Below are 25,165 nucleotides of genomic sequence, written 5' to 3'. Positions count from 1 at the left end.
GGTCTGAGAAGATGCTTTGATTAAGTGACTTGTCACCTTTTAGTGTGCAAAAGAAATTTATTCTAGGATTAGGTCATGAGTCCTGAATTACAAATGAATCAAATTAAAAATTTGCATTAATAGGACCATTGGGTAGTAGGATGGTTATTAACTTTCAGAGCTGAATGGGCCTGCCCCTGTTCTTTCACCCAGTGTTGTCTTTGTACATAAATGCCAATTCCACCTGGAAGAATATAATCTCTTTTCTATTCACGATCCCTATTCAATCCATCAGTCAAGCTTACTCTGCTTTTATCCTGTTTACATAAAAATGGTCACCTCTTTTTGCCTTCTGCCTCCTGTTTTGCCAATGTCTGTCTTATGAAATCACAGGAGCAAAATGCTCACTACCTACAATCAAAATGTCTAAAAACAGAGTGTGCTCAATGTAACAGGTAAACAAAGTGATATTAACTATTATAGTAACTGAAGCACATTGATCAAAGTCATTTGATTACTGGAAAATATGCACATTTATAAGTAAAACCTATTTTACCTGGTCATTCTTATCAACGAAAGGGCATAACTCATAACCAGAGCATCACAGCATAAGGAGGGAAGATCCCCAAACTGGAGACTGTATTCCAATCCTGACCCTCATATTACCTGGCAGCATGATCTTGATTGTGTGTTTTCCTTCCCATTAGAGACCTTGATTTCTTCGTCTGTAAAATGGAGAGTCAGACTATATATTTACAAGCTGTGAATTTCAAGGATTCTGTTAATCATAAGATCAGAACTTATGAACTTCCTTTGTTTTATGAAGCCAAACAAATACGCGTGTCATCTCTTGGTATGAATGATAATATATTTGAAACATGATAGAGGTAAATTATATTCAATAACCAGGACTTTAGAAAAGAAAAGCAAAAGGCAAACCAAGGCCTCTCTCTTCATTCCTATTTAGTGGTGAATGTTTACTTTGAATTATCCTTCTGAGGAGTCATTATCACAGCAAGAAGCATTGCAGCAAAGATGTTTTTTAAATAAAACACAACTCTAGTGTTTTAATTCTATCAGAACTGTTTGTCTAGCAGATTACTCTTTAAGCTGTTGAAATGAAAGTGACTGGTGTGATGGTGCATGCAGGCTTGATTGAGACTGAGCAGAACACATCTGTGACAGGTGGTTTTAGAGCACTGCTAGGGATATAATATCAGGTCTCGATTTACTCACACCTGCTGGGTACCTGCATGATACCAGGATTCTTTTGTTTTGCCTCAATTTTTTAATCTTACATTTTTTTCCAGATTAATAAAAGGATTTGTAGTGTCTACTATACCTCATAGCAACCTCACAGAAATTCCACATCACAGGTGTTCTGTAGTCATGGTGCATTCCAGCTTATATTTCTCATTCATTGACCATTACAGTATTTCCTCAATGAGAAATGTTTCAGTCACTGAGAATTGTAATCACTGCCAAGAAAATGTTTAAATGAAAGTGTAATTTAAACCCAATGAGCAAGTAACACAAGCAAATTCTGGGGTTGTTTCTCCTCAATGACAGTGGGAATAGTTATAGAGCATCCCTACAGTGACACATTACCCCCAAGAAAAGCCCTTTACTGCATATATTCAGAGGCAAAATATCATCATCCTCTGGAAAGCCCACAATGTTATGTCAGCTTTGATTAGAAATTTAGGTAGTATTGGAGGAGAAATTTTGGGTCCTCTGGATGTTGGAATTGATCCAAGTCATAGAAAGGCTGAAAAAAATAAAGCAAGTAGAGCCCAAATAAGGGTGAGGTTTTTTTAAAATATATGTATTCCTTGTACTGAGGCCCAAGGATATTTTGGTGGTCTAATCACCAGGACATGAAAGATGTGATAGGTAGCCAGGTTTATTCTCATTCCCTCCTTAACTCAACTAGTCCATTTTGGATTGTTTATTTAATGGGATTTCATTGATCTTCTTCTTTTGGTAACTTCTCACAGGAAGTACCATTCTTTTATATGGGATCAGATGATCTTACAGTATATCCTTGTAGTCATGAGGCTTTTGCTTGTTGTGTGAGCCTGGGTAAGTCAATTCCCATTTCAGACTCTAAGTTTTCTCAGATTTAAAATAGAACTATTTTAGCAGCTGTACCTTTTAAAATTTAATTTTGTTATTTTTATACAAATTTTAAAGTTTGCTTTCCATTTATAGTATTACAAAATATTGGCTATGTTCCCTGTGTTGTACAATGCATCCTTGAGCTTATCTTACACCTTATAGTTTGTACCTCCCACACCCCCACCCCTATATTGTCCCCCATCCCACTGGTAACCATTAGTTTGTTCTCTATATCTGTGAATCTGCTTCTCTTTTGTTTTATTCACTAGTTTGTTGTATTTTTTAGATTCTACATATAAGTGATATTATACAGGATTTGTCTTTCTCTGACTTATTTTACTTAGCATAATGCCTTCTAAGTCCATCCATGTTGCTGCAAGTGGCAAAATTTCATATGTGTATATAAACCACATCTTTATCCATTCATCTGTTGATGGACACTTAGGTTGCTCCCATATCTTTTCTATTGTAAACAATGCTTCTATGAACATCGGGGTGCATGTATCCTTTCAAATTAGTGTTTTGGGTTTTTTTTAGGATAATATACCCAGGAGTGGAATTGCTGGGTCATATGATAGTTCTATTCTTACTGTTTTGAGAAGCTGTCATACTGTTTTCCACAGTGGCTGCAGCAATTTACATTCCCACCAACAGTTTACGAGGTTTCCCTTTTCTACACATCCTCACCAACATTTGTTACCTGTGTTCTCTTTGATGATAGCCATACTGAAATGTGTGAGGTGATATCTCGTTGTGGTTTTGATTTGCATTTCCCTGATGATTAGCAATGTTGAACATCTTTTCATGTTTCTGTTGTCCATCTGCATTTCCCCTTTGGAAAAATGTCTATTTAGATCTTCTGCTCACTTTTCAATTGAGTTGTTTGTTTTTTTGACATTGAGTTGTATGAGCTGTTTATATATATTGTATATTAATCCCTTATTGGTCATATCATTTTCAAATATTTTCTCCCATTCAGTAGATTGTCCTTTTATTTTGTCGTTGGTTTCCTTTGCTGTGCAAAAGCTTTTAAGTTTAATTAGGTCCCATTTGTTTATTTTTGTTTTTGTTTCCTTTACTGTAGGAGACAGGTCCAAAAAATATTGCTGCAATTTATGTCAAAGAGTGTCCTGCCTATGTTTTCCTCTAGGAGTTTTATAGTATCCAGTCTTACATTTAGCTCTTTAATCCATTTTGCATTTATTTTTGTACATGGTGTTAAAGAATGTACTCCAAAAACTATAAGATACTGAAGAAAGAAATTGAAGATGGCACAAACAGATGGAAAGATATACCATGTTCTTGAATTGGAAGAATCAGTATTATTAAAATGACCATACTACCCAAGGCAATCTAAGAGTCAGTGCAATCTCTATCAAAATACCAATGGCATTTTTCACAGAACTAGAACAAATAATTTTAAAATTTGTATGGAAACACAAAAGACCTGAAATAGCAAAAATGATCTTGAGAAGGAAGAACACAGCTAGAGGAATCAGGCTTCCTGACTTCAGACTATACCACAAAGCTACGGTAATCAAAACAGTATGGTACTTGCACAGAAACAGACACATAGATCAATGAAACAAGATAGAGAGCCCAGAAATAGACCCATGTCCTGTGGTCAATTAATCTATGACAAAGGAGGAAAGAATGTACAATGGAGAAAAGACAATCTCTTCAATAAGTGGTGCTGGGAATATTGGACAGCTATATATAAAAGAATGACAGAAGCTGCACTCTTTATTAGAGGTCTGAGAGCCACATTTTGCTAGTACATTAATTTCACTTGACCAACCGTTTTCTCTCCCTTAATTTAACTTACTGTTTGAAGCGGTAACACAAGCATAGAGAAGAGTAAGTCTATTTCTTACAGCTCTATTCTCCAGCCACCCAAATCCCTTCCCAGGAGGCACAGTATTGTCAGCTTCTTGTATATCCTTCAAAAGACTTTCTAAACATAATACAAGCAAATACCTATTTGTGCATTTGTACATATTGAACACAAATGGTAGAATGTACAAATATATATGAGTTTGCATTGTGAGTGTTTGTGTATTTAATACAAATGGTAGCATGTACAAACACACACATTTATAGATTGCTTCTTTTATTGAACAATGCATGTTGGAGATCTTTCTAAAGCAATACATAATTAGCTGTTTTATTGTCTTTAGCACCTGTATAACATTACATTGTATGGACATTCCAGAATTTACCTAACCAATCCCCTATTGAAGAAAATTTATGTTTTTTTAAGTATTTTGATGTTACAAACATCTTTACCATGAATATAATCTTGAACATACTCCATTTTGCACATGTGCTACTATATCTGCAGGTCATATTCCCAGAAGAGGGTAAACAAGTAGGTATGTGCATTGTAATATGAGAGTTTATTCCCATTTCCTAATAGTATAACTTTGGCTGCATCCCACAGACTTTGATATTTCGTGTTTCATTATTATTCATTTAGAACTATTTTTAATATCCTTTGTGATTTCTTCTGTGGACCATGGGTTCTATAAGTGTGTTTAATTCCAAACATTCAAGGATTTTTAAGATGCTTAATTTTATTAATTTCTAATTAAATTTTGTTGTCAGTGATCATACCCTGTAAGGTATCAGTCTTTTGTCTTTTTATAAGGGCCAACATTTGTTTTAGTGAATGTTCTATATAGACTCAAAAAATATTCATTCTGCTGTTGTTTGGAATCATGTTCTACAATATTGATTAGGCTAAGTAGTTTGATAGTACTCAGATTTTATATATTTTTACTGAGTTTTGCTATATCTTCTAACAGTTGTTGAGAGAGGGGTATTAAATTTTCTAACTATGATTGTGGAATTATTTGTTGTCTCCTTTACTTCTGTTGCTTTTCACTTCATAAATTTTGAGATACTATTATTAGGCACATACATAAGTAGGGTTATTATGTCTAGATCATAATGCCCTGACCCTTGATTTTTATGAAATGTTCTTTTTACCTCTGATAATACTACTGGTCTTGAAACACCCTTTGTCTGATATTAATATGGCCATATCTATGCTTACTGTTGACTTGGGTGTATGTACTCCACACTTTTACTTTCAAACTCTATGAGACTTAGGGGTATCAAACTTTTACTTTCAACCCCTATGAGACTCAGGGGTATCACTTCTAGACAAGATATTGTTGAGTTTTGCATTTTTGATCAGGCAGGCAGTCTCTGCCTTTTAGTTGGAGTGGTTGCTCTTTTTGCAATAAATGTGGTGATTGCTATGGTTGGGTTTAAACTACCACCTTGCTGTTTGTTTTCTATTTATCTCATCTGACTTTTATTTTTCCATTTTTCTTCTAATTTCTTTTTGTTTAATTAATGATTTTTATATTTTGTTTTTATTCCTGTGTTGCCTTCTTAGTTCTTTTGTATTATATTTATAGCTCTTGCTCTAGAGAGTATAGCAGGGTTTCTTACTTTATGATAGTCTACTTAGAATTTATATTAAACACCTCACGTAAAATAGAAGAACCTTAAAATAATATATTTAAATTAAACAGCTTTCTGCAATGTAATGTGTATGTTTTTACATTATAACCCTCTCAGTTCAATGTTATTATGTTTGCTTTAAGAATTAAAAGAAGAAAAAGTATGTCCTTTTATATTTATCAGCATGTTTATGATTGCCAGTAGTATTTATCCCTTCCTATATAACCTAGTTTTCATCTGGTATAATTTCCCTTCAGTCCAAATAACATCTTTTAGCATTTATTATAATGCAAGTCTGCTAGAAATGAATTCACTCATTTTGTTTATCTGAAAATATTTTTTACTTCAGTTGGGTATAGAATTATGGATTCAATCTCTTTTTCATTTTAGCATTTTAATGACATCCTTCCATTGTTTTCTAGCTGCCACTGTTTGCCTGTGTTTCATGTGTCTTTGTTCCTTCTCTATTTCATTTAATTTTTTCTTTATTTTTCAGAAGTTTGTTTATAATGTGCCTGAGCATAGTTTTGGAGTATTTCTCCTGCCTAGAGTTTGCTAAGCTTCTTTGATGTGGATCAGAAGAAATTTTTATTTTTACCATATTTGATAACTTTCAACCATTACTTATTTTTTTCTACTTTATTCTATTTATTTTTCTTCCACATAGGTTAGTTTGATATTGTTGGTGGTTACTGAATCTGTTTTATGTGTTTGCAGGGGGATGGGGGTATTAAATATTTATCTGTCTATTTAAGCCAGGATAATTTCAATTAATCTGTCTTCAGGTTCATTAATGCTTTCATTTGCCAGTTTCTAGTCTTTCAATAAGTACAACCAGTATTTTTTCTTTAAATATTTTTCTTTTCACTTCTATGAAAAGTGAAATATCATTTCTTTCTTTTTATCATTTCCAAATTTTGCTGATATTTCTTATTTGTTTACTCATTATGTCCATTTTCTTTAAGTCTATAACATATTAATAGGAGCTGTTTTAAAATCCTTGGCTATTAATACTAACATCTGGGTCATCGTGTGGTCCTTACTGCTGACTGCTTAATTGGTTGATTATGGATTACATTGCCTTGCTTGTATCTATGTTTTATAATTTTTTATTGTAGGTTAGACATTTGTATAATATGAGTGCTTCCTTTTTTTTGAATTTTATTTTATTTAGTTTTTTATACATCAGGTTTTTATGAGTTATCCATTTTATACATATTAGTATATATATGTCAGTGCCAATCTCCCAATTCATCACACCATCACCACCACACGCCACCACTTTCCCCCCTTAGTATCCATACATTTGTTCTCTACTTCTGTGTCTCACTTTCTGCCCTGCAAACCAGTTCATCTGTACCATTTTTCTAGGTTCCACATATATGCATTAATATACAATATTTGTTTTTCTCTTTCCAACTTACTTCACTCTGTATGACAGTCACTAGATCCATCCAAGTCTCCACAAATGATCCAATTTCATTCTTTTTATGGCTGAGTAATTTTCCATTGTATATATGTGCCACATTTTCTTTATCCATTCGTCTTTTGATGGTCATTTAGGTTGCTTCCATGACCTGCCTATTGTAAATAGTGCTGCATTGAACATTGGGGTGCATGTGTCTTTTTGAATTATGGTTTTCTCTGGGTACATGAGCAGTAGTGGGATTGCTGGGTCATATGGTAATTCTATTTTTAGTTTTTTAAGGAACCTCCATACTGTTCTCCATAGTGGCTGTATCAATTTACATTCCCACCAACAGAGCAAGAGGGTTCCCTTTTCTTCACACCCTCTCCAGCATTTGTTGTTTGTAGATGTTCTGATGATGCCCATTCTAACTGGTGTGAGGTGATAACTCATTGTAGTTTTGATTTGCACTTCTTTAATAATTAGTGATGTTGAGCAGCTTTTCATGTGCTTCTTGGCCATCTGTATGCTTTCTTTAGAGAAATGTCTATTTAGGTCTTCTGCCCATTTTTGGATAGTTTTTTTTTTTTTTAATATTGAGCTGCATGAGTTGTTTATATATTTTGGAGATTAATCCTTTGTCCATTGATTTGTTTGCAAATATTTTCTCCCATTCTGAGGGTTGTCTTTCTGTCTTGTTTGTAGTTTCCTTTGCTTTGCAAAAGCTTTTAAGTTTCATTAGGTCTCCCTTGTTTATTTTTGTTTTTATTTCCATTACTCTAGGAGGTGGATCAAAAAAGATATTGCTGTGATTTATGTCAAAGGGTGTTCTTCCTATGTTTTTTTCTAAGAGTTTTATAGTGTCCAGTCTTACATTTAGGTCTCAAATCCATTTTGAGTATATATATATATATATATATATATATATATATTTTTTTTTTTCTGTACGCGGGCCTCTCACTGTTGTGGCCTCTCCCGTTGCGGAGCACAGGCTCCGGATGCGCAGGCCCAGCGGCCATGGCTCACGGGCCCAGCCGCTCCGCGGCATATGGGATCCTCCCAGACCGGGGCACGAACCCGTATCCCCTGCATCGGCAGGCGGACTCTCAACCACTGTGCCACCAGGGAGGCCCCTATAATTTCATTCTTTTACATGTAGCTGTCCCGTTTTCCCAGCACCACTTATTGAAGAGGCTGTCTTTTCTCCATTGTATATTCTTGCCTCCTTTATCAAAAATAAGGTGACCATATGTGTGTGGGTATATCTCTGGGCTTTCTATCCTGTTCCATTGATCTATATTTCTGTTTTTGTGCCAGTACCATACTGTCTTAATTACTGTAGCTTTGTGCTATAATCTGAAGTCAGGGAGTCTGATTTCTCTAGCTCCACTTTTTTCTCTCAAGACCTCTTTGACTACAGGGTGTCTTTGGTGTCTCCATACAAATTTTAAGATTTTTTGTTCTAGTTCTGTAAATAATGCCATTGGTAATTTGATAGGGATTGCATTGAATCTGTAGATTGCTTTGGGTAGTAGAGTCATTTTCACAATATTGATTCTTCCAATCCAAGAACAAGGTATATCTTTCCATCTGTTTGTATCATGTCTAATTTCTTCCATCAGTGTCTTATAGTTTTCTGCATACATGTCTTTTGTTGCCCTAGGTAGGTTTATTCCTAGGTATTTTATTCTTTTGTTGCAGTGGTGAATGGGAGTGTTTACTTAATTTCTCCTTCAGATTTTTCATCATTAGTGTATAGGAATGCAAGAGATTTCTGTGCATTAATTTTGTATACTGAAACTTTACCAAATTCATTGATGAGCTCTGGCAGTTTTCTGGTGGCATCTTTAGGATTTTCTATGTATAGTATCATGTCATCTGCAAACAATGACAGTTTTACTTCTCCTTTCCCAATTTGTATTCCTTTTATTTCTTTTTCTTCTCTGATTGCCGAGGCTAGCACTTCCAAAACTATATTGAATAATAGTGGTGAGAGTGGACATACGAGTCTTGTTCCTGGTCTTTGGGGAAAGGCTTTCAGTTTTTCACCCTTTAGAATGATGTTTGCTATAAGTTTTTCATATATGGCCTTTATTATGTTGAGGTAGTTTCCCTCTATGCCCACTTTCTGGAGATTTTTTATCAAAAATGGGTGTTGAATTTTGTCAAAAAGTTTTTCTGTATTTATTGAGATGATCATATGGCTTTTGTTCTTCAATTTGTTAATATGGTGTACCACATTGTTTGATTTGCATATATTGAAGAATCCTTGCATCCCTGGGATAAATCCCACTTGATCATGGTGTATGATCCTTTTAATGTGTTGTTAGATTCTGTTTGCTAGTATTTTGTTGAGGACTTTTGCATCTATATTCATCAGTGATATTGCTCTGTAGTTTTTTTTTTTTTTTTGAAGTATCTTTGTCTGATTTTGGTATCAGGGTGATGGTGGCCTCATAGAATAAGTTTGGGAGTGTTCCTTCCTCTGCAATTTTTTGGAAGAGTTTGAGAAGGATCGGTGTTAGCTCTTCTATAAATGTTTCATAGAATTCACCTGTGAAGCCATCTGGTCCTGGACTTTTGTTTGTTGGAAAATTTTTAATCAGAGTTTCAATCTCATTACTTGTGCTTAGTCTGTTCATATTTTCTATTTCTTCCTGGTTCAGTCTTGGAAGGTTATACCTTTCTGCGAATTTGTCCATTTCTTCTGGGTTGTCCATTTTATTGGCATAGAGTTGCTTGTAGTAGTCTCTTAGGATGTCTTGTATTTCTGTGGTGTCTGTTGTAACTTCCCCTTTTTCTTTCTAATTTTATTGATTTGAGTCCTCTCCCTCTTTTTCTTGATGAGTCTGGCTAATGCTTTATCAATATTATTTATCTTCTCAAAGAACCAGCTTTTAGTTTTATTGATCTTTGCTATTGTTTTCTTTGTTTCTATTTCATTTATTTCTACTCTGATCTTTATTATTTCTTTCCTTCTGCTAACTTTGGGTTTTGTTTTTTCTTCTTTCTCTCTTTCCTCTCAGTGTAGGGTTAGATTGTTTGTTTGAGATTTTTCTTGTTTCTTGAGGTAGGCTTTTATAGCTATAAACTTCCCTGTTAGAACTGCCTTTGCTGCATCCCATAGGTTTTGGATCATCATGTTTTCATTGCCATTTGTATCTAGGTAGTTTTTGATTTCCTCTTTTATTTCTAAAGTGATTTCTTGGTTATTTAATAATGTATAGTTTAGCTTCCATGTTTGTATTTTTTTATGTTTTTTTCCCTGTAATTGATACTAATCTCATAGTGTTGTGGTCAGAAAAGATGCTTCATATGATTTCAGTTTTCTTAAATTTACTGAGGCTTGATTTGTGACCCAAGTTGTGATCTATCCTGGAGAATGTTCTGTGTGCACTTGAGAAGAAAGTGTGTTCTGCTGTTTTTGGATGGAATGTCCTATAAATAACAATTAAGTCTCTCTGGTCTATTGTTTCATTTAAAGCTTGTGTTTCCTTATTAATTTTCTGTTTGGATGATCTGTCCACTGTTGTAAGTGAGATGTTCAAGTCCCCCAGTATTATTGTCTCACTGTAAGTTTCCTCTTTTATAGCTGTTAGCAGTTGCCTTATGTATTGAGGTGCTCCTATGTTGAGTGCATATATATTTCTAATTGTTATATCTTCTTCTTGGCTTGATCCTTTGATCATTATGTAGTGTCCTTCCTTGTCTCTTGTAACATTCTTTATTTTAGTCTGTTTTATCTGATATGAGTGTTGCTACTCCAGCTTTCTTTTGATTTCCGTTTGCATGGAATATCCTTTTCCATCCCCTCACTTTCAGTCTGTATGTGTCCTAGGTCTGACGTGACAACATATATATGGGTCTTGTTTTTGTATCCATTCAGCTAGCCTCTGTCCTTTGGTTGGAGCATTTAATCCATTCTCATTTAAGGTAATTATCAATATGTATGCTACTATTACCATTTTCTTAATTGTTATGGGTTTGTTTTTTTAGGTCCTTTTCTTCACTTCTGTTTCCCACTTACAGAAGTTCCTTTAGCCTTTGTTGTAGAGCTGTTTTGGTGGTGCTGAATTCTCTTAACTTTTGCTTGTCTGTAAAACTTTTGATTTCTCAATCGAATCTGAATGAGATCCTTGCCAGGTAGAGTAATCTTAGTTTAGGTTCTTCCCTTTCATCTCTTTAAGTATATCATGCCACTCCCTTCTGGTTTGTATAGTTTCTGCTGAGAAATCAGCTGTTAACCTTATGGCAGTTCCCTTGTATGTTATTTGTCATTTTCCCTTGTTGCTTTCAATAATTTTTCTTTGTCTTTATTTTTGGTTAATTTGATTACTATGTGTCTTGGCACGTTTCTCCTTGGGGTTATCCTGCCTGGGACTCTGCGTGCTTCCTGGACTTGGGTGGGTATTTCTCTTCCCATGTTAGGGAAGTTTTCGACTATAATCTCTTCAAATATTTTCTCAGGTGATTTCTGTCTCTCTTCTCCTTCTGGGACACCTATAATGCAAATGTTGTTTCATTTAATGTTGTCCCAGTGGTCTCTTAAGCTGTCTTCATTTCTTTTCATTCTTTTTTCTTTATTCTGTTCTGTGGCAGTGAATTCCACCATTCTATCTTCCAGGTAACTTATCCATTCTTCTGCCTCAGTTATTCTGCTATTGATTCGTTCTAGTGTATTTTTCATTTCAGTTATTATATTGTTCATCTCTGTTTGTTTGTTCTTTAATTCTTCTAGGTGTTTGTTCTTTAATTCTTCCTGGCCTTTGTTAAATATTTCTTGCATCTTCTTGATCTTTGCCTCCATTCTTTTTCTGAGGTCCTGGATCATGTTCACTATCATTATTCTGAATTCTTTTTCTGGAAAGTTGCCTATCTCCACTTCATTTTGTTGTTTTTATGGGGTTTTATCTTGTTCCTTCATCTGGTACATAGCCCTCTGCCTTTTCATCTTTTCTATATTTCTGTGAATGTGTTTTTTTTTCCCCAGGCTGCAGGATTGTAGTTCTTCTTGCTTCTGCTGTCCACCCTCTGGTGAATGAGGCTATCTAAGAGGCTTGTGCAAGTTTCCTGATGGGAGGGACTGGTGGTGGGTAGAGCTGAGTGTTCCTCTGGTGGGCAGATCTCAGTGAAACTTTAATCTGCTTGTCTGCTTTTGGGTGGGACTGGGTTCCCTCCCATTGGTTGTTTGGCCTGAGGCAACCCAACACTAGAGCCTACCTGGGCTCTTTGATGCGGCTAGTGGTGGACTCTGCGAGGTCTCATGCCAAGGAGTATTTCCCAGAACTTATGCTGCCAGTGTCCTTGTCCTTATGGTGAGACACAGCCACCCCCCGCCTCCTCAGGAGACCCTCCAACACTAGCAGGTAAGTCTGGTTCAGTCTCCTATGGTGTCACTGCTCCTTCCCCTGGGTCCTGATGCACACACTAGTTTGTGTGTGCCCTCCAAGAGTGGAGTCTCTGTTTCCCCCAGTCCTGTCAAAGTCCTGCTATCAAATCCTGCTAGCCTTCAAAGTTTGGTTATCTGGGAATTCCTCCTCCCATTGCCAGACCCCCAGGTTTGGAAGCCTGATGTGGGGCTCAGAAACTTCACTCCAGTGTGTGGGCTTCTGTGGTATAAATGTTCTCCAGTTTGTGAGTCACCCACCCAGCCATTATGGTATTTGATTTCATTGTGATTGTGCCCCTCCTACCATCTCACTGTGGCTTCTTCTTTGTCTTTGGATTTGCAGTATCTTTTCTGGTGAGTTTCAGTGTCTTTCTGTCAATGATTGTTCAGCAGTTGTGATTCTGTTGCTCTCGCAAGAGGGAGTGAGAGCACGTCCTTCTACTCTGCCATCTTGAACCAATCTCGAGTGTGTGCTTTATTTCCTGACATTTAAATTAAAAAGTAATATATCCTCTTGATCCTGTGTGTGTGTGTGTGTGTGTGTGTGTGTGTGTTTAGGTCTTGACTATTTTGCTTCTGTCTTTAGTCTGAGATTGGGGGGAGACCTTATTTAGAGATTTACAGTGTGGTCCTAAAATGGCCTTTTGAGGTCTCCAATGAATGTCCAATGTGTTTATTGATGTCTCTCCTTTCTGGCTTGTCTAGAAGTTCATCATATCCCGGCCCTGCCCAACCATGGTATGTCCATTCAGTTATCAATCTTTCAGTAGTTGTTCTAGGCTAGGCTTGAGGAATCTCATTCTCAGCATATGCAGTCTATCCATAAGCCCAAGACCCTCAGGAAGTTCCCATACAGACTCCTGCCCCCAATTCCACCAGCTTCCTTTTCTTTGGCACCTTGCTCCACAAATCCAAGTCCCCTTAGCAGTTCCAACCTCCAGTTTCTGACACCACAGCTCCAAAAAACCCAGAGTGCTATCCCTCAGCTTCACCTTTCCATTTCAGCATTGAACAGTGCCCATTGAAGAACGCCAGGTTGTAAATCAACTATACTTCAATAAAAGAAAATTTAAAAAGAAATAAAAAAGAAAAGAAAGTCAAGGTTAATATGGTGCTTACCCCATGCATTTTCCTTCTCTTAAAGATGAAAACCCTACAATTCCAGTTGACAAGTGCTTGGAAACTACTGTCTCATATAGTTTGTCCAGTTTTATAATTATTTATAATAGGAAGTTATGTTTGATACCGATTATTCTGACTTCATGGAAGTTGACAGATGAAATTTTAAAAATTAGGAAATTTCATGTTTTAAGAATGTATTTCTATCATTAATTGATCATTTCTGGGGCCGTTAGAGTATTCAGAATGATTTTCCAAATGGTATAATAATGTTTAAATTGAAATAAGAGAATTTTAAAACATTCCCACTTTCATCCTTATCCCCAGAAAAGAAGACAGAGGCTGAGGCACACATCCTCTCACATAAAGTGATAGGGTTATTCAACGTACTTGCCTTGATTTTCAAACTCAATCATAGGGGGCATTTAGTTACATACTGTGTACATGCTCACTTCATAAGAATTAATGGTGTTTTTAATTGGAGAATTGCACTGTTTCCCCAATATCTGCTCTCTGTCCCTAGAACACTCAGACTTCTGGAAATAATTTTTGTGATAACAGTGAATTGTAATATGATATATGCCCTCATCCACTGGTCTTCTTCTAATTCCCACTCTTCACCTTACCTCTATACTTGCAGGCTTCTGGCTAAAGGATAAGTCAAATGGCTTTGTGGTATTATGCCTCATTAGAAGGTAATATCATCACATCACTTATTTTAAACTGATGTCAAAGTCATCCTTTACTAGAAAAAGAGAAATGGTCAGATTTATCTGTGTGCTCTGTAAATAGATGGCCAAATTGAAAATTGAGCCTTAAGCAAAATAGCCTTGATTAGCCTGTTACAAGGAAGAGAAATTCAGGACACATGATTTGGAGTCCATAAGGAAAGTGACTTTTCTCAACCTACTGTTCAGGTGAACCCATTTTCATTTGTGATATCCCCTGAAAATTGTAATGAGAAAGTAAGGAAAGTAAGTAATATGTCAGATACTGTGTTTAGCATACCTACATTGTCTTGTTTAATAATCAAAACCTTACAGTGAAGGTATGATTAGTGTTAACTTACAGGTGAAGAAACTGAGCTTTAGGGAAATTAAGTAACTTGTCCAAGTTTAAAAATTAGGGAGATGAACATTTTTGTCGATCTGCCTCCAAAATTATGTTTCCAATACACTACAGTTTTCATGATTTTATGATGATATAAGTTTACCTGGTTGCCTTTTAAGGTTTTGCAAAGAAAGCATTAACAAAGAACCTTTAGTTTGGTTTCCTTGTAAGATTTTGCAAAGAAAGCATTAACAAAGAAACTTTAGTTTTAGAGAAATTAGCTCAGGAGTTTTCCAGTAAAAAATATCTCAAAAATATATAAAGATTCCCATGTCAACAGTTTAAGTTATAAAATTAGACTTATTCTAGTCAAAGCAACCAAGTTTTTAAAAAATGCTTCACTTGAGATAATGTATTTCAGCATTTTCTTTGCCTCTTGTCAGGATGGGAAACAATAGTTCTCTTGCTTGATTTAATATCATTATGTCTGACAACACAGTTAACAAAGCAACTGCTAATATTCCAAAGATTTTCAAGTTCTGTGCATCTAAAAGTCACTAATGAGGTTAGTGGACCAGAAGTTTCACAGCCAAATATCCAAAGCTTAAGACCACAGGCACTGTGTATCTCTGGAGTTGTTGGATGTAAATTGTGTTGCAAGAACCATCAAGTATTTAATTCCATCCTTATACACAGCCCAATAAACAAGGTTTACGGCAAACAGGGAAGATGCATTTGTACATTAAAAAGAGTTTAGATTTTGATTTCCAACTGGAAAGGAAGGAATCAAAACAAGATGGTTCTTTTTACTAGCATATATTTGAAAAATCAGTAATTTTTACATTTCGTAGGGAGAATCATTAGTTATAATTGCTTATATAATAGCAAAGTTTATTTTATCTGATTACCTTTTCTTTTACATTTTATATTTTGTTTTCTTAATAATAATAATATATCACTACTATTTCTCTCTGGTAGTTAAACACTGTTTTTGAAATAATGATATTTTATCATGACTGCTTAATTTCAAGAAATTATTTAACTGTTTAATATGAATGATAAAGCTATAGAATGTTTAAGTCAAAATGATGTTTTAGATTTCCTGGTTCAACAAACAACTCTTTTGTACATTTAGGGGAACAAGGAGCCTAAGAAAGAAACTGATAATCCCAATTTGAACACAAATTAGAGATATACAAGAATAAAAATCCAGCTCTCATGATGTCTTTTCACCAAATTATTTTGTTGGAGTAGACATTTTTTTAATTCCAAGAACTCTTGAGAATTCGAGGGGAATATAACAATTATAGTAGTTACCTTCATAAAGCTTAGACAGGTAGTGTTAGATTATGAAAAATGAGAAAACAAGGTAAAGAATTAGAAAGTGACTGGAGGATGTGCTAAATTATGTAAGGTAATCAGGGGACTTCTCTGAGATAGTCACGCTTGAGCAGTGACTTGAAAGAAATGAGGGATCAAGCCATGTTAATATGCTATTGAAGAGGTTTCCAGGAGCAAAGAATATCAATTGTGTAGGACTTGAGATGGTTTATGCTTTTTATTTTTGGGAAACAGCAAGGAGACCAGTGGCTGCAGTGTGATGAGTATTCATTCATTCACTGCACATTCATCCCATGGATTATTATAGCCAGAGCAGTGAGAGGGGAAATGGGGATCCACAAAGAACTGGATAAAGATGAATCATAATTATGGTACCATTTAATTTTATTAATCATACAGGATTATAAAAGTTGTGGATTCCTACTTGAGTTAGAAAGCATACGTTTTACATGTAAAGCTAGAAGGAGTAAAAGTGGTTGTGATTGAATCACATAACATTCTTTACTTCTCAAAAAATATATTCCAAGAAATTGTCACTCTAAAATGTAGAAACGTTTCAAGTTATGATGTCAAAGTCTTCTATGGAAAGGAATTAATCTCAAATAATTGTATAGGTCTTCAAAGAGCTTGCACATAGGTTATGTAATTTGATCTCTATAGCCCCATGAGTCTGTAGTACAATAGATGAAGTTGAGGTTCATTAAGGTTAACTGATTTGCCAAAGGTCTCTTTGACAGTTTGGAAAACTATTAATGGATAATAAACCAGAAATTTAGAGACTGCAAATGGTTTTCCAGAAAATAATTTATTGTGTATTTCTTCATGTGTTGTGGGCAATTCTCTTTTTCTATTCTATTCATTTTATGTTTTGATATCATTATTATTATAGGAAATTGCAAATGGTTAGTTTTAAATTATACAGTTTTATAAGCACTATTTATAAATAAAACATATAAACATGTGCATTACATAATGGACTGCAATAAAAAATGACAAGTAGAATAAATGAGTTGGAGAAAGGATGGAAAATATTTTTTGTGAATAAATTATTTGATCCAAAAGTGTTATATTTTCATCATGAACAAAATTTGTCTGCAACCTATGAATGAATGATTGTTATTGGTATAAATTTTCCTGCATTATATGTTAACTAATTATATGGGAAAACTTGATTTTAAAAGAAGGACAATGATTTTGAGAAGTAATATTTATCATTTTACTTAACCTTCACCACATGCTTTGACTCTTCTACTATGGATTTTTTAATGACAAATATAATATACATAAATAAGTGCACAAACTGTATGGAACTCAATGAATTTTCATAAAGTGAACACACACATGTAGCTAGCTACCAGATCAAGAAATACATCATTGCCAGCACCCAAGAGTCCTCCCCTTGATTCATCTTACTAATTACCCTCCCTGAACAAAGTTATTGCTTTCCTGAGTTCTACAGTAGATTAGTTTTACCTGCTTTTGAGCTTTATATAATTGAAATAATATAGCAAGTAGCTGTATTTATTGTTTATGTTTATGGTTTATTTTTTCCACATTATGTTGGTGAGAATCATCTATATTATTGCTTATAGTTGTAGTTTGTTTATTCTTACTGCTCTATAGTATCTTATTATCAGAATACATTACATATCCAATCTACTATTGATGGTCATTTCACTTGTCTCCATTTTGGGGCTCTTATGAATAGTGCTACTATGACCATTCTTGTACATGTCTCATAGGGGATAGATAGAGATAGATAGATTGATTGATTTATAAATAGATAGCCTGATAGGTTTCATTGGGTATAAATCCAGAAGTAGAATTGTTGAATTATAGGATACACTTATATTTATCAATACTGCCAAACAGCTTTTCAGAGTGGTTTTACCAATTTGTTCTACCATAATATACATATGAGAGGTCCAGTTGCTCCATATCCTTTCCAACACTTGGCATTATCTATTATCTCATTTTAGCTATACTTGAATGTAACCCGTGAGGGATTTTTCCAGCTTTATTGAGGTAGAGTCGGCAATTAAAAATTGTACAGCTTCATGATTTGATATACATATACACTGTGAAATACTCATCACAATCAAACTAATTAACATATCCATAGCTACCTTTTTCTTTCTGTTTTTGGTTTTTTTGTGTGTGTGTGGTGAGACACTATCTTATGATCCAGGAATCCCACTTAGGAATATACCCAAAAATATGAAATCAGGATCTTGAAGAAATGTCTGTATTCCAATGTTTATTTCAGCATTATTCACAATAGCTAAGATATGGAAACAACCTAAGCATCAGTCAACAGATGATTAAAAAAACGTGATATACATATATCTATATATAGATATATATAATTCAACCTTAAAAAGAAGGAAATCCTGCCATTTGCCACAACATGGCAGGTATTAGACAAAGTGAAATAAATCAGATGCAGAAAGACAAATATGTGGAATTTAGATATTTGGAACCTAAAATAGGCAAACCCATAGAAGCAGAGAGTAGAGTGATAGTTACCTGGGGGAGGGAGAAATGGAGAGATGTTGGTTAAGGGGTACAAAGTTTTAGTTATGCAAGATGAATTAGTTTTGGAGAGCTCATGTATAAGAATATGACTATAGTTAACAATATTATATTGTATACTTGAAATTTACTAAAAGAGCAGATCTCAAGTGCCTTCACCAAATTTTTAAATGTGAAAATTATTGCCCCTACTTTATAGATGATAAAGCAAAGATATATCAAAATTAAATAGCACGTCCAAAATTATACAGCTAAAGAAACAGAATCAATACTGTCACTCAGCTCTATCTTATCACATAGTCTTTGCTGTTTCCTTAAAATATTTTTATTACTTACTTCAACAAGAATAAGTTGAGTGCTAAATATGCTGGACTTCCTAATAAGCACTGATGAGGAACATGTCTTTGTGAGGAAAAGCTTGCAGTGTATAGGACAGGAGCAAGAAAAACCATCATTACACAAGACAAAGTGCATTAAATACACTTTGGGGGAAAAAAGGTAAATACCATGAGAAACTAAAGGAGGGGAAGTTCACAATAACCTGCAATAACTGAGAAAAAACATTTGCCATTATTTTATTGGATAGAGAATTAGAGAGGACAGTTGAACAAAGTACAATTTGAGGGTTAAGAGGTGTGAGCATGTCGAGGAATTAGTATGTGATGAAAGCACTGTTGGCAGTGATAGTCAACCATGAAGGAAATATAACATGTTATCCATACAGCCATCAAATTCCCCAAATTTCTGTCTCCTTATTCCTCATGATACTTATATCTAAAGGAGAATGCCATTCAAGTAGGGGTGGGATGGGCCAAGACTGGCTCAGTTAAAGGCTGGCTAAGAAGGAAGTGTCTCATCTTGTGCAGTGGTGGAGCCTAAGACTGATGGGAGAGTCCAGAACCTGAGTAGGTTATCAGTGGTCTAAGTGCAGAGAGAAGAATAGGAAGAAATACGGGAGAGGGATCAAGGTAGAGTATGAAGCTATGAAATTGGGGATCAGTGAGAAGAATTCTGGAGAGAGTAGATTAGAATCAGATGGATGGGGAGAGATTGAAAAGGGTCCTGATGTGCTTCCCTGGTGGCTCAGTGGTTGAGAGTCCACCTGTCAATGCAGGGGACATGGGTTCGTGCCCCGGCCTGGGAAGATCCCACATGCCACAGAGTGGCTGGCTCTGTGAGCCGTGGCTGCTGAGCCTGCGTGTCCGGAGCCTGTGCTCCACAACGGGAGAGGCCACGACAGTGAGAGGCCCGCATACCTACTGCAAAAAGAAAAGAAAAGAAACGGGTCCTGAGTGCTGGTCTTGAGCTTAAGTGGTGTTCCATTATTCACTCATCATCTGGAATGAAATGGGTGGGTGATCCAACTTTCCAAGACAAGGCTAGGGTTAATAGGCATTTGGAATGTGAGAAGAATTGGTCATATAATGACTTGTACAATGCTAGAACAACAACAAGTTGTGCAAGTGCTGCTTAAAAAGTGAGTGCTTAAAATCAATTTCAAAACACTATCAAAGGTCATATTCATATTCTGTTGAAATGAAGGTCAGTTTAAGTTGAACAAATTAAAGATTTGGAAAGATTTTAGAGTAATAAATGTGAAAAATAAACCTAGCATTTCACATACTACACACATTATGTGCATGTGGGTGTGTTTCTCTTTCATCAACAAACGTTTATTCTATAAGCCTTGCTATGTACCTAGATGGAACTGAGCACTCAGGATTATAGATATAAGTAAATACTATTCATGAGATGCAACATGACTACTAGTTAGTTTTACAAAAGGAAAAAGAACCCTCCTTATACTAGTTATTTACTATGCTTTCATTATATGTCCTGGATTGAGATAGTCTAGGACTTAGTCACCTTGGCTCAAAGCCTGCCTATCTCCATTACACTTTAGAGTTATTATCAGTCTGAACATAATTTTTATAACCTCAGAACATCTTCTGAATATATGTGATTGCCCAAGTCTTTGCCAAAGGTTTTTAAAATGTATGTGTATATGTTGTTTTAGCTATAGTAGGAACAATCTATGTAGGATAAAGCTTAATTTATGGCATAGGGTCCTGGATGCTGGAGCAGATACAATCATCTATGACAAAAACACAGAATTAAATGTCTAGTTACCTGATTGATTGTATTTTTCTTGCTATAAGAAAAAAACTTAATAATAATGCATTGGAGTTTTTGTAAAAATTCTATAAGCCTACAACATGCTTTCATATTCATCCTCTTATTTTCCTTAAAATAACTTAATTTGCAGTTGAAATATGAAATTCAAAGAAGTTTAAGCACTTACCTAAAGTCACACAGCTAATATGTATGGATCCAGAAGCAAAACCCTGATTTTCCTACTCCAAGTAGAGGACTCTTGATTTCTCATTACACGAATAGAGTGATAATAGGAAGTATATTGTAAATTCTTTGATGCCCAACTTTATATTGAAATTGTGAACATATTGTAAAGGTTGCACTTAGAGTGATTGTCCAAGCTGGCTCAGTGTTCTTAAGGTTTTCCTCCCCATTTCTAGGAAGTTGGCTGTGCACCACAGAAGTGCCTGCACTAAGCTTTTGCCATTTTTTTCCTCCTGAAATGTGTTTCCCTAGCCAGGTATTATCAATTGCCTAATTTCTGAATTCTGACTCTGCATAGTCCCTTTAAAATATTAAATGGGATACTTCACTTGACTTTTTATATCTGATTATCACCTGGATACTATATATGGGATCCCCATTTGCCAACTCAGAATTTCAAGGCTCAATCTTTACCTATATACTATTCCTGGCTCATGCTCCCTGGACTTCAGTCCCTGCCCAATTTTCTGGACTTTCACTCTTCTAGGAACAGACTTTAAACAATTGTGAAACTAAATGGAAACCTAGGAGTTCACTATTTATTAAATAAATATATTATTTGCATATGTATAAAAGACAGCATAGTAATTATACCTGGTGGGCATGGTTGTGATGATGGCTTGCCTCCAATCAACAGCTTGGTACCAAAAGTAGGCTTGGTTAAGTAGTAAGGAAGCATTGTGTGTCATTGGAAAAAGTACTGAACCTGCAGCCAGGGCCGGGGTTCTAGCCCAGGGTCTGGATCTGCCTCTAATATACTATGACTCACAAAACAATTATTTAACTATCAAGGGCTTCTGTTACTTTGTTAAATAAGGGCAGTAAGCAGCTTTCTATCTACAAATTTTCATATTTCTGTGAGGTATACTTATAAGTAAATAGGTATTACATGTATGATAAGATGTATTTATACACACAATTCCTTGCCCCATATATTTCTTCCACCTTCCATTATGAGGTCTGAAGTCTTATATGTAGAATTTATTCACTGAACTTTGAAGAGTCCCTTAGCATCTAGAGTTCATTAATATTGAGCTAGACCTAGAAACAAAAGCTTTGAGATTATTTGAATTAGTTTGTTTTAAAAAGTATAACTAATAAAATCTGTGCTAAATTTTTCGCTTTTTCAGATCTTTTTAACCTAGTTCTAGAAGGAATCCAGAACTTTTAGATTATCTTATAAATTTAATCAGAATCACTTTGATTCCTATACTTGACAAAGGTTAAACTCTGTCCTAATAATATTGAGACAAGGTCATAGGAGAGCCCATTGTTCAGCACACAGGACCATAATTTAGGATTTTTGTGTTTCCAGACAAGGAATATGCAGTAGTTTCATTTTTTCCCCTTACTTTCTCTAGTTACTTCATTTATCTGATTCCTCATTTTTTTATTGAGAAATAATTCACATACCATAAAATTCATGTTTTTACACTATATGCTTCAATGGTTTTGTTCATATAGTTGTGCAATCTAATCCCAGGACACTTTTGCCTCTCCAAAAAAGCCATCACTTCCCATTTACCCATCTCCTCAGCCCTTAGCAACCATTAATCTATGTTTTGTCTCTGGATTTGCCTATTCTGGATATTTCATATACACTGGATCATGCAATATGTGACCTTTTGTTTCTGGCTTCTTCCACTTAGCATAATGTTTTTGAGGTTCATCTGTGCTGTCACATGAATCAGTACTCCATTCTTTTTAATAGCTAAATAATATTTCATTGTAAGGATATATCACATTTGTTCATCCATTCATCCATTGATAGATGTTTGAATTGTTTCCACATTATGAATAATGCTTCTATGAATATTTGTGTACAAGTTCACACGTGGAGAAATATTTTCAATTCTCATATGTATGTACCTAGAAGTAAAATTGCTAGATCATATGGTAACTGTATGTTTAACCTTTTGTGGAATTGCCAAACTATGTCCTACAGCTGCTGCATTATTTACATTTTTACCAGCTAGGTATGAAGATTGTAGTTTCTCTAAACCCTCAGCAACAATTTTTATTGTCCATCTTTTTTGATATGGCCATCATAGCAGATGTCAAATGGTACCACATAGTCAATTGTTTCTCTGGTTCTTAAGCCACTAAGTTTACTTAAAACTGAGAGTATTCTGTGACATCATATTTTTATTATCAATATAATTATTAATGTTGAAATATTATTATTACTATTATTATTATTTTAATGGGTACAACCACATTTCCATCTCCCGTCCCATATTTTTTGTCTCATTTTTTGGGGGCTATAACTTTTGAACCATTTGAAATCAACAGAGTCCTTCCGGCAATGTCTTTATCCCTGAAGACCTTCATCCGTCCCCACAGATGCATCACCATAGCTCCCTAGAAGTGAAGTCAGGGATTTAGTCTGCAAGAATCACCTCCAAGGACATGTTTCAACAGCTTTAGTCCCACATATTCCTCAATAACTTAACCCCAGGTGTAACTGCATTAAATCACTGGGGCCTTTCATTGAAAGGGTTACAAGGAAGAGATTCTGCTAGCACTTAGTGAAGACGGCAGTGACTATTGTGAATATGTTTGACATGTAGGATCCTTATTTACTTATAGCTGAGAAGATGCTATCACATTTGTTTTTTTTCTGCTTTTCTCTGAAGGGGAGGAATTTCTTCTTTCCATGAAATACATTTTGTTCATTTGACATGTTAGGATTTGATTTTACTGTATTGATTATAAAATCTCATTTTAAGTCACTGAACAAGACTCAGGCAGAAAAGGTGAACTTGAGAGGCAGTGATTGTGAAGCAATAAATGTGAGTTCTGGCATTGATGCAGTAATTTTGCTGTTGTTGTTTAACTTTGTATTAATCATATAACCTTTTGGTTGTCTCACTTATCAAATGGTGAAGGTGAGGTAGAGGACTTTTAAGGTTCCTTCTTGAAGTAAAACTCTCATATGTTTCACTGGAGATCATACAGTATAGTAGTAAAATTTTTCTATTACTTTTTCCTGATATTTTTACCTGAAATTTTGATTACTAAGTAAAAAAAAAAAATGTTTCAAAGAAATTAACAGGAAAGTTACTGACGTTAAGCAAAGAGGTAGTATACTAGTGATTTTATGGAACAAGCTTTGAGTATTTCATAGATTTGTGAACATATAGGGTAGTCCCTTCAAAAACGTCTGCTGAGCCTCTGTGTGCTGTGATTGTGTTATATTTTGATTCCTAGGGTTACATTTTACATGCTAAGGGCCACAAAAATGCACAATGTCTATTCTCTTAAATTTACAAAACATTATACTGAGATCAGAGCTTGGACATGGGCACAGTCTTGAGTGATATTAACCGAAGAAATGATTCAATCCTGACCGTTGTGTTCTGTGGAGTAAGGTTGTTTAGAAAGGAAATCTCATTTCTTGATTTTGTATGATAAACCTTTAAACCAAATGCTAATAGAAATTACGTGCACTTATTTCTCATTTTTTTCTTAACAGAGGACCTATATTTCAGGCTCATTGGATTTAAATATTTGCTGATTCATTATTAAATCCTTTCTCTCTTTTGTATCTTCTTTTTTTTTTCTTTTGCAGGATGTTTTCACTCCAGAATGCAAATTTAAGGAATCTGTGTTTGAAAACTACTATGTGATCTATTCTTCCACACTGTACCGTCAGCAAGAATCAGGCCGAGCATGGTTTCTGGGACTCAATAAGGAAGGTCAAATTATGAAGGGGAACAGAGTGAAGAAAACCAAGCCCTCATCACATTTTGTACCAAAACCTATTGAAGGTACAAGACAAGCTTCTTTTCTCTGACCTGTGTGTTGATGCCAGTTCCGCTCCTTGTCCTTTCACTCAGTAGATTGTTTGTCATGCAACGGATCAGAGCAAAGATTCAGAAAACACAATAGTACCTCTTCCTATCAAAAAATAAAATTCCATTAAAAATACTTGGAACTTAGAAAACACTGCTTGAATATAGAGGCTAGCAAGTTCTTGAAAGTAGAAAAATAGTGGTAGTGACCATTTGGAAAGTAATTTCCTTCTTTATTGAACACAATAATTTAATTTCTCAGGCTACACTTGAAAAAACCAATAATACTATTATAATGCTTTAAAGTTTTCAAAGTCTTTTAAAATATGTTTATATCCTAATTGCTACATCTTTGTGAACAAATCTCATAATATAATGTATTAATTTTTATTTGTATTTTTTAAGGAAAGAAAATAATATCCAATTTTCTGTGCTAATAAATATTACAGTTTTAAAATTTTATCCCTCTCAACTGAGCCTGTAACTTCCCCTCCCTTGATCATTTAGTGTAGTGTTCATTTATTTCAATTGATCAGTGGAATAAATAATTTTATGCTGAGGAAACCCATTTTTGGCAACTTGTTCCCTAAGCAGGATGAGAATCTC

At 35.0% G+C, this 25,165-nt stretch overlaps 1 protein-coding gene across 1 annotated transcript in view; it reads left to right on the top strand.

Moving 5' to 3' along the window:
- FGF12 (fibroblast growth factor 12) overlaps positions 1–25,165 on the top strand; it is a 253,311-nt gene that overhangs the window by 211,445 nt on the left and 16,701 nt on the right. Inside the window, exon 4 of the mRNA XM_060100132.1 lies at positions 24,337–24,535. Within this exon, the coding sequence (XP_059956115.1) occupies positions 24,337–24,535 (199 nt within the window). The remainder of the gene's footprint in view (positions 1–24,336; positions 24,536–25,165) is intronic.

This window comes from Mesoplodon densirostris, chromosome 5 (assembly GCF_025265405.1).
Source record: "Mesoplodon densirostris isolate mMesDen1 chromosome 5, mMesDen1 primary haplotype, whole genome shotgun sequence".
Lineage (NCBI taxonomy): Eukaryota > Metazoa > Chordata > Mammalia > Artiodactyla > Ziphiidae > Mesoplodon > Mesoplodon densirostris.
This window is presented reverse-complemented; position numbering and strand designations above follow the sequence as displayed.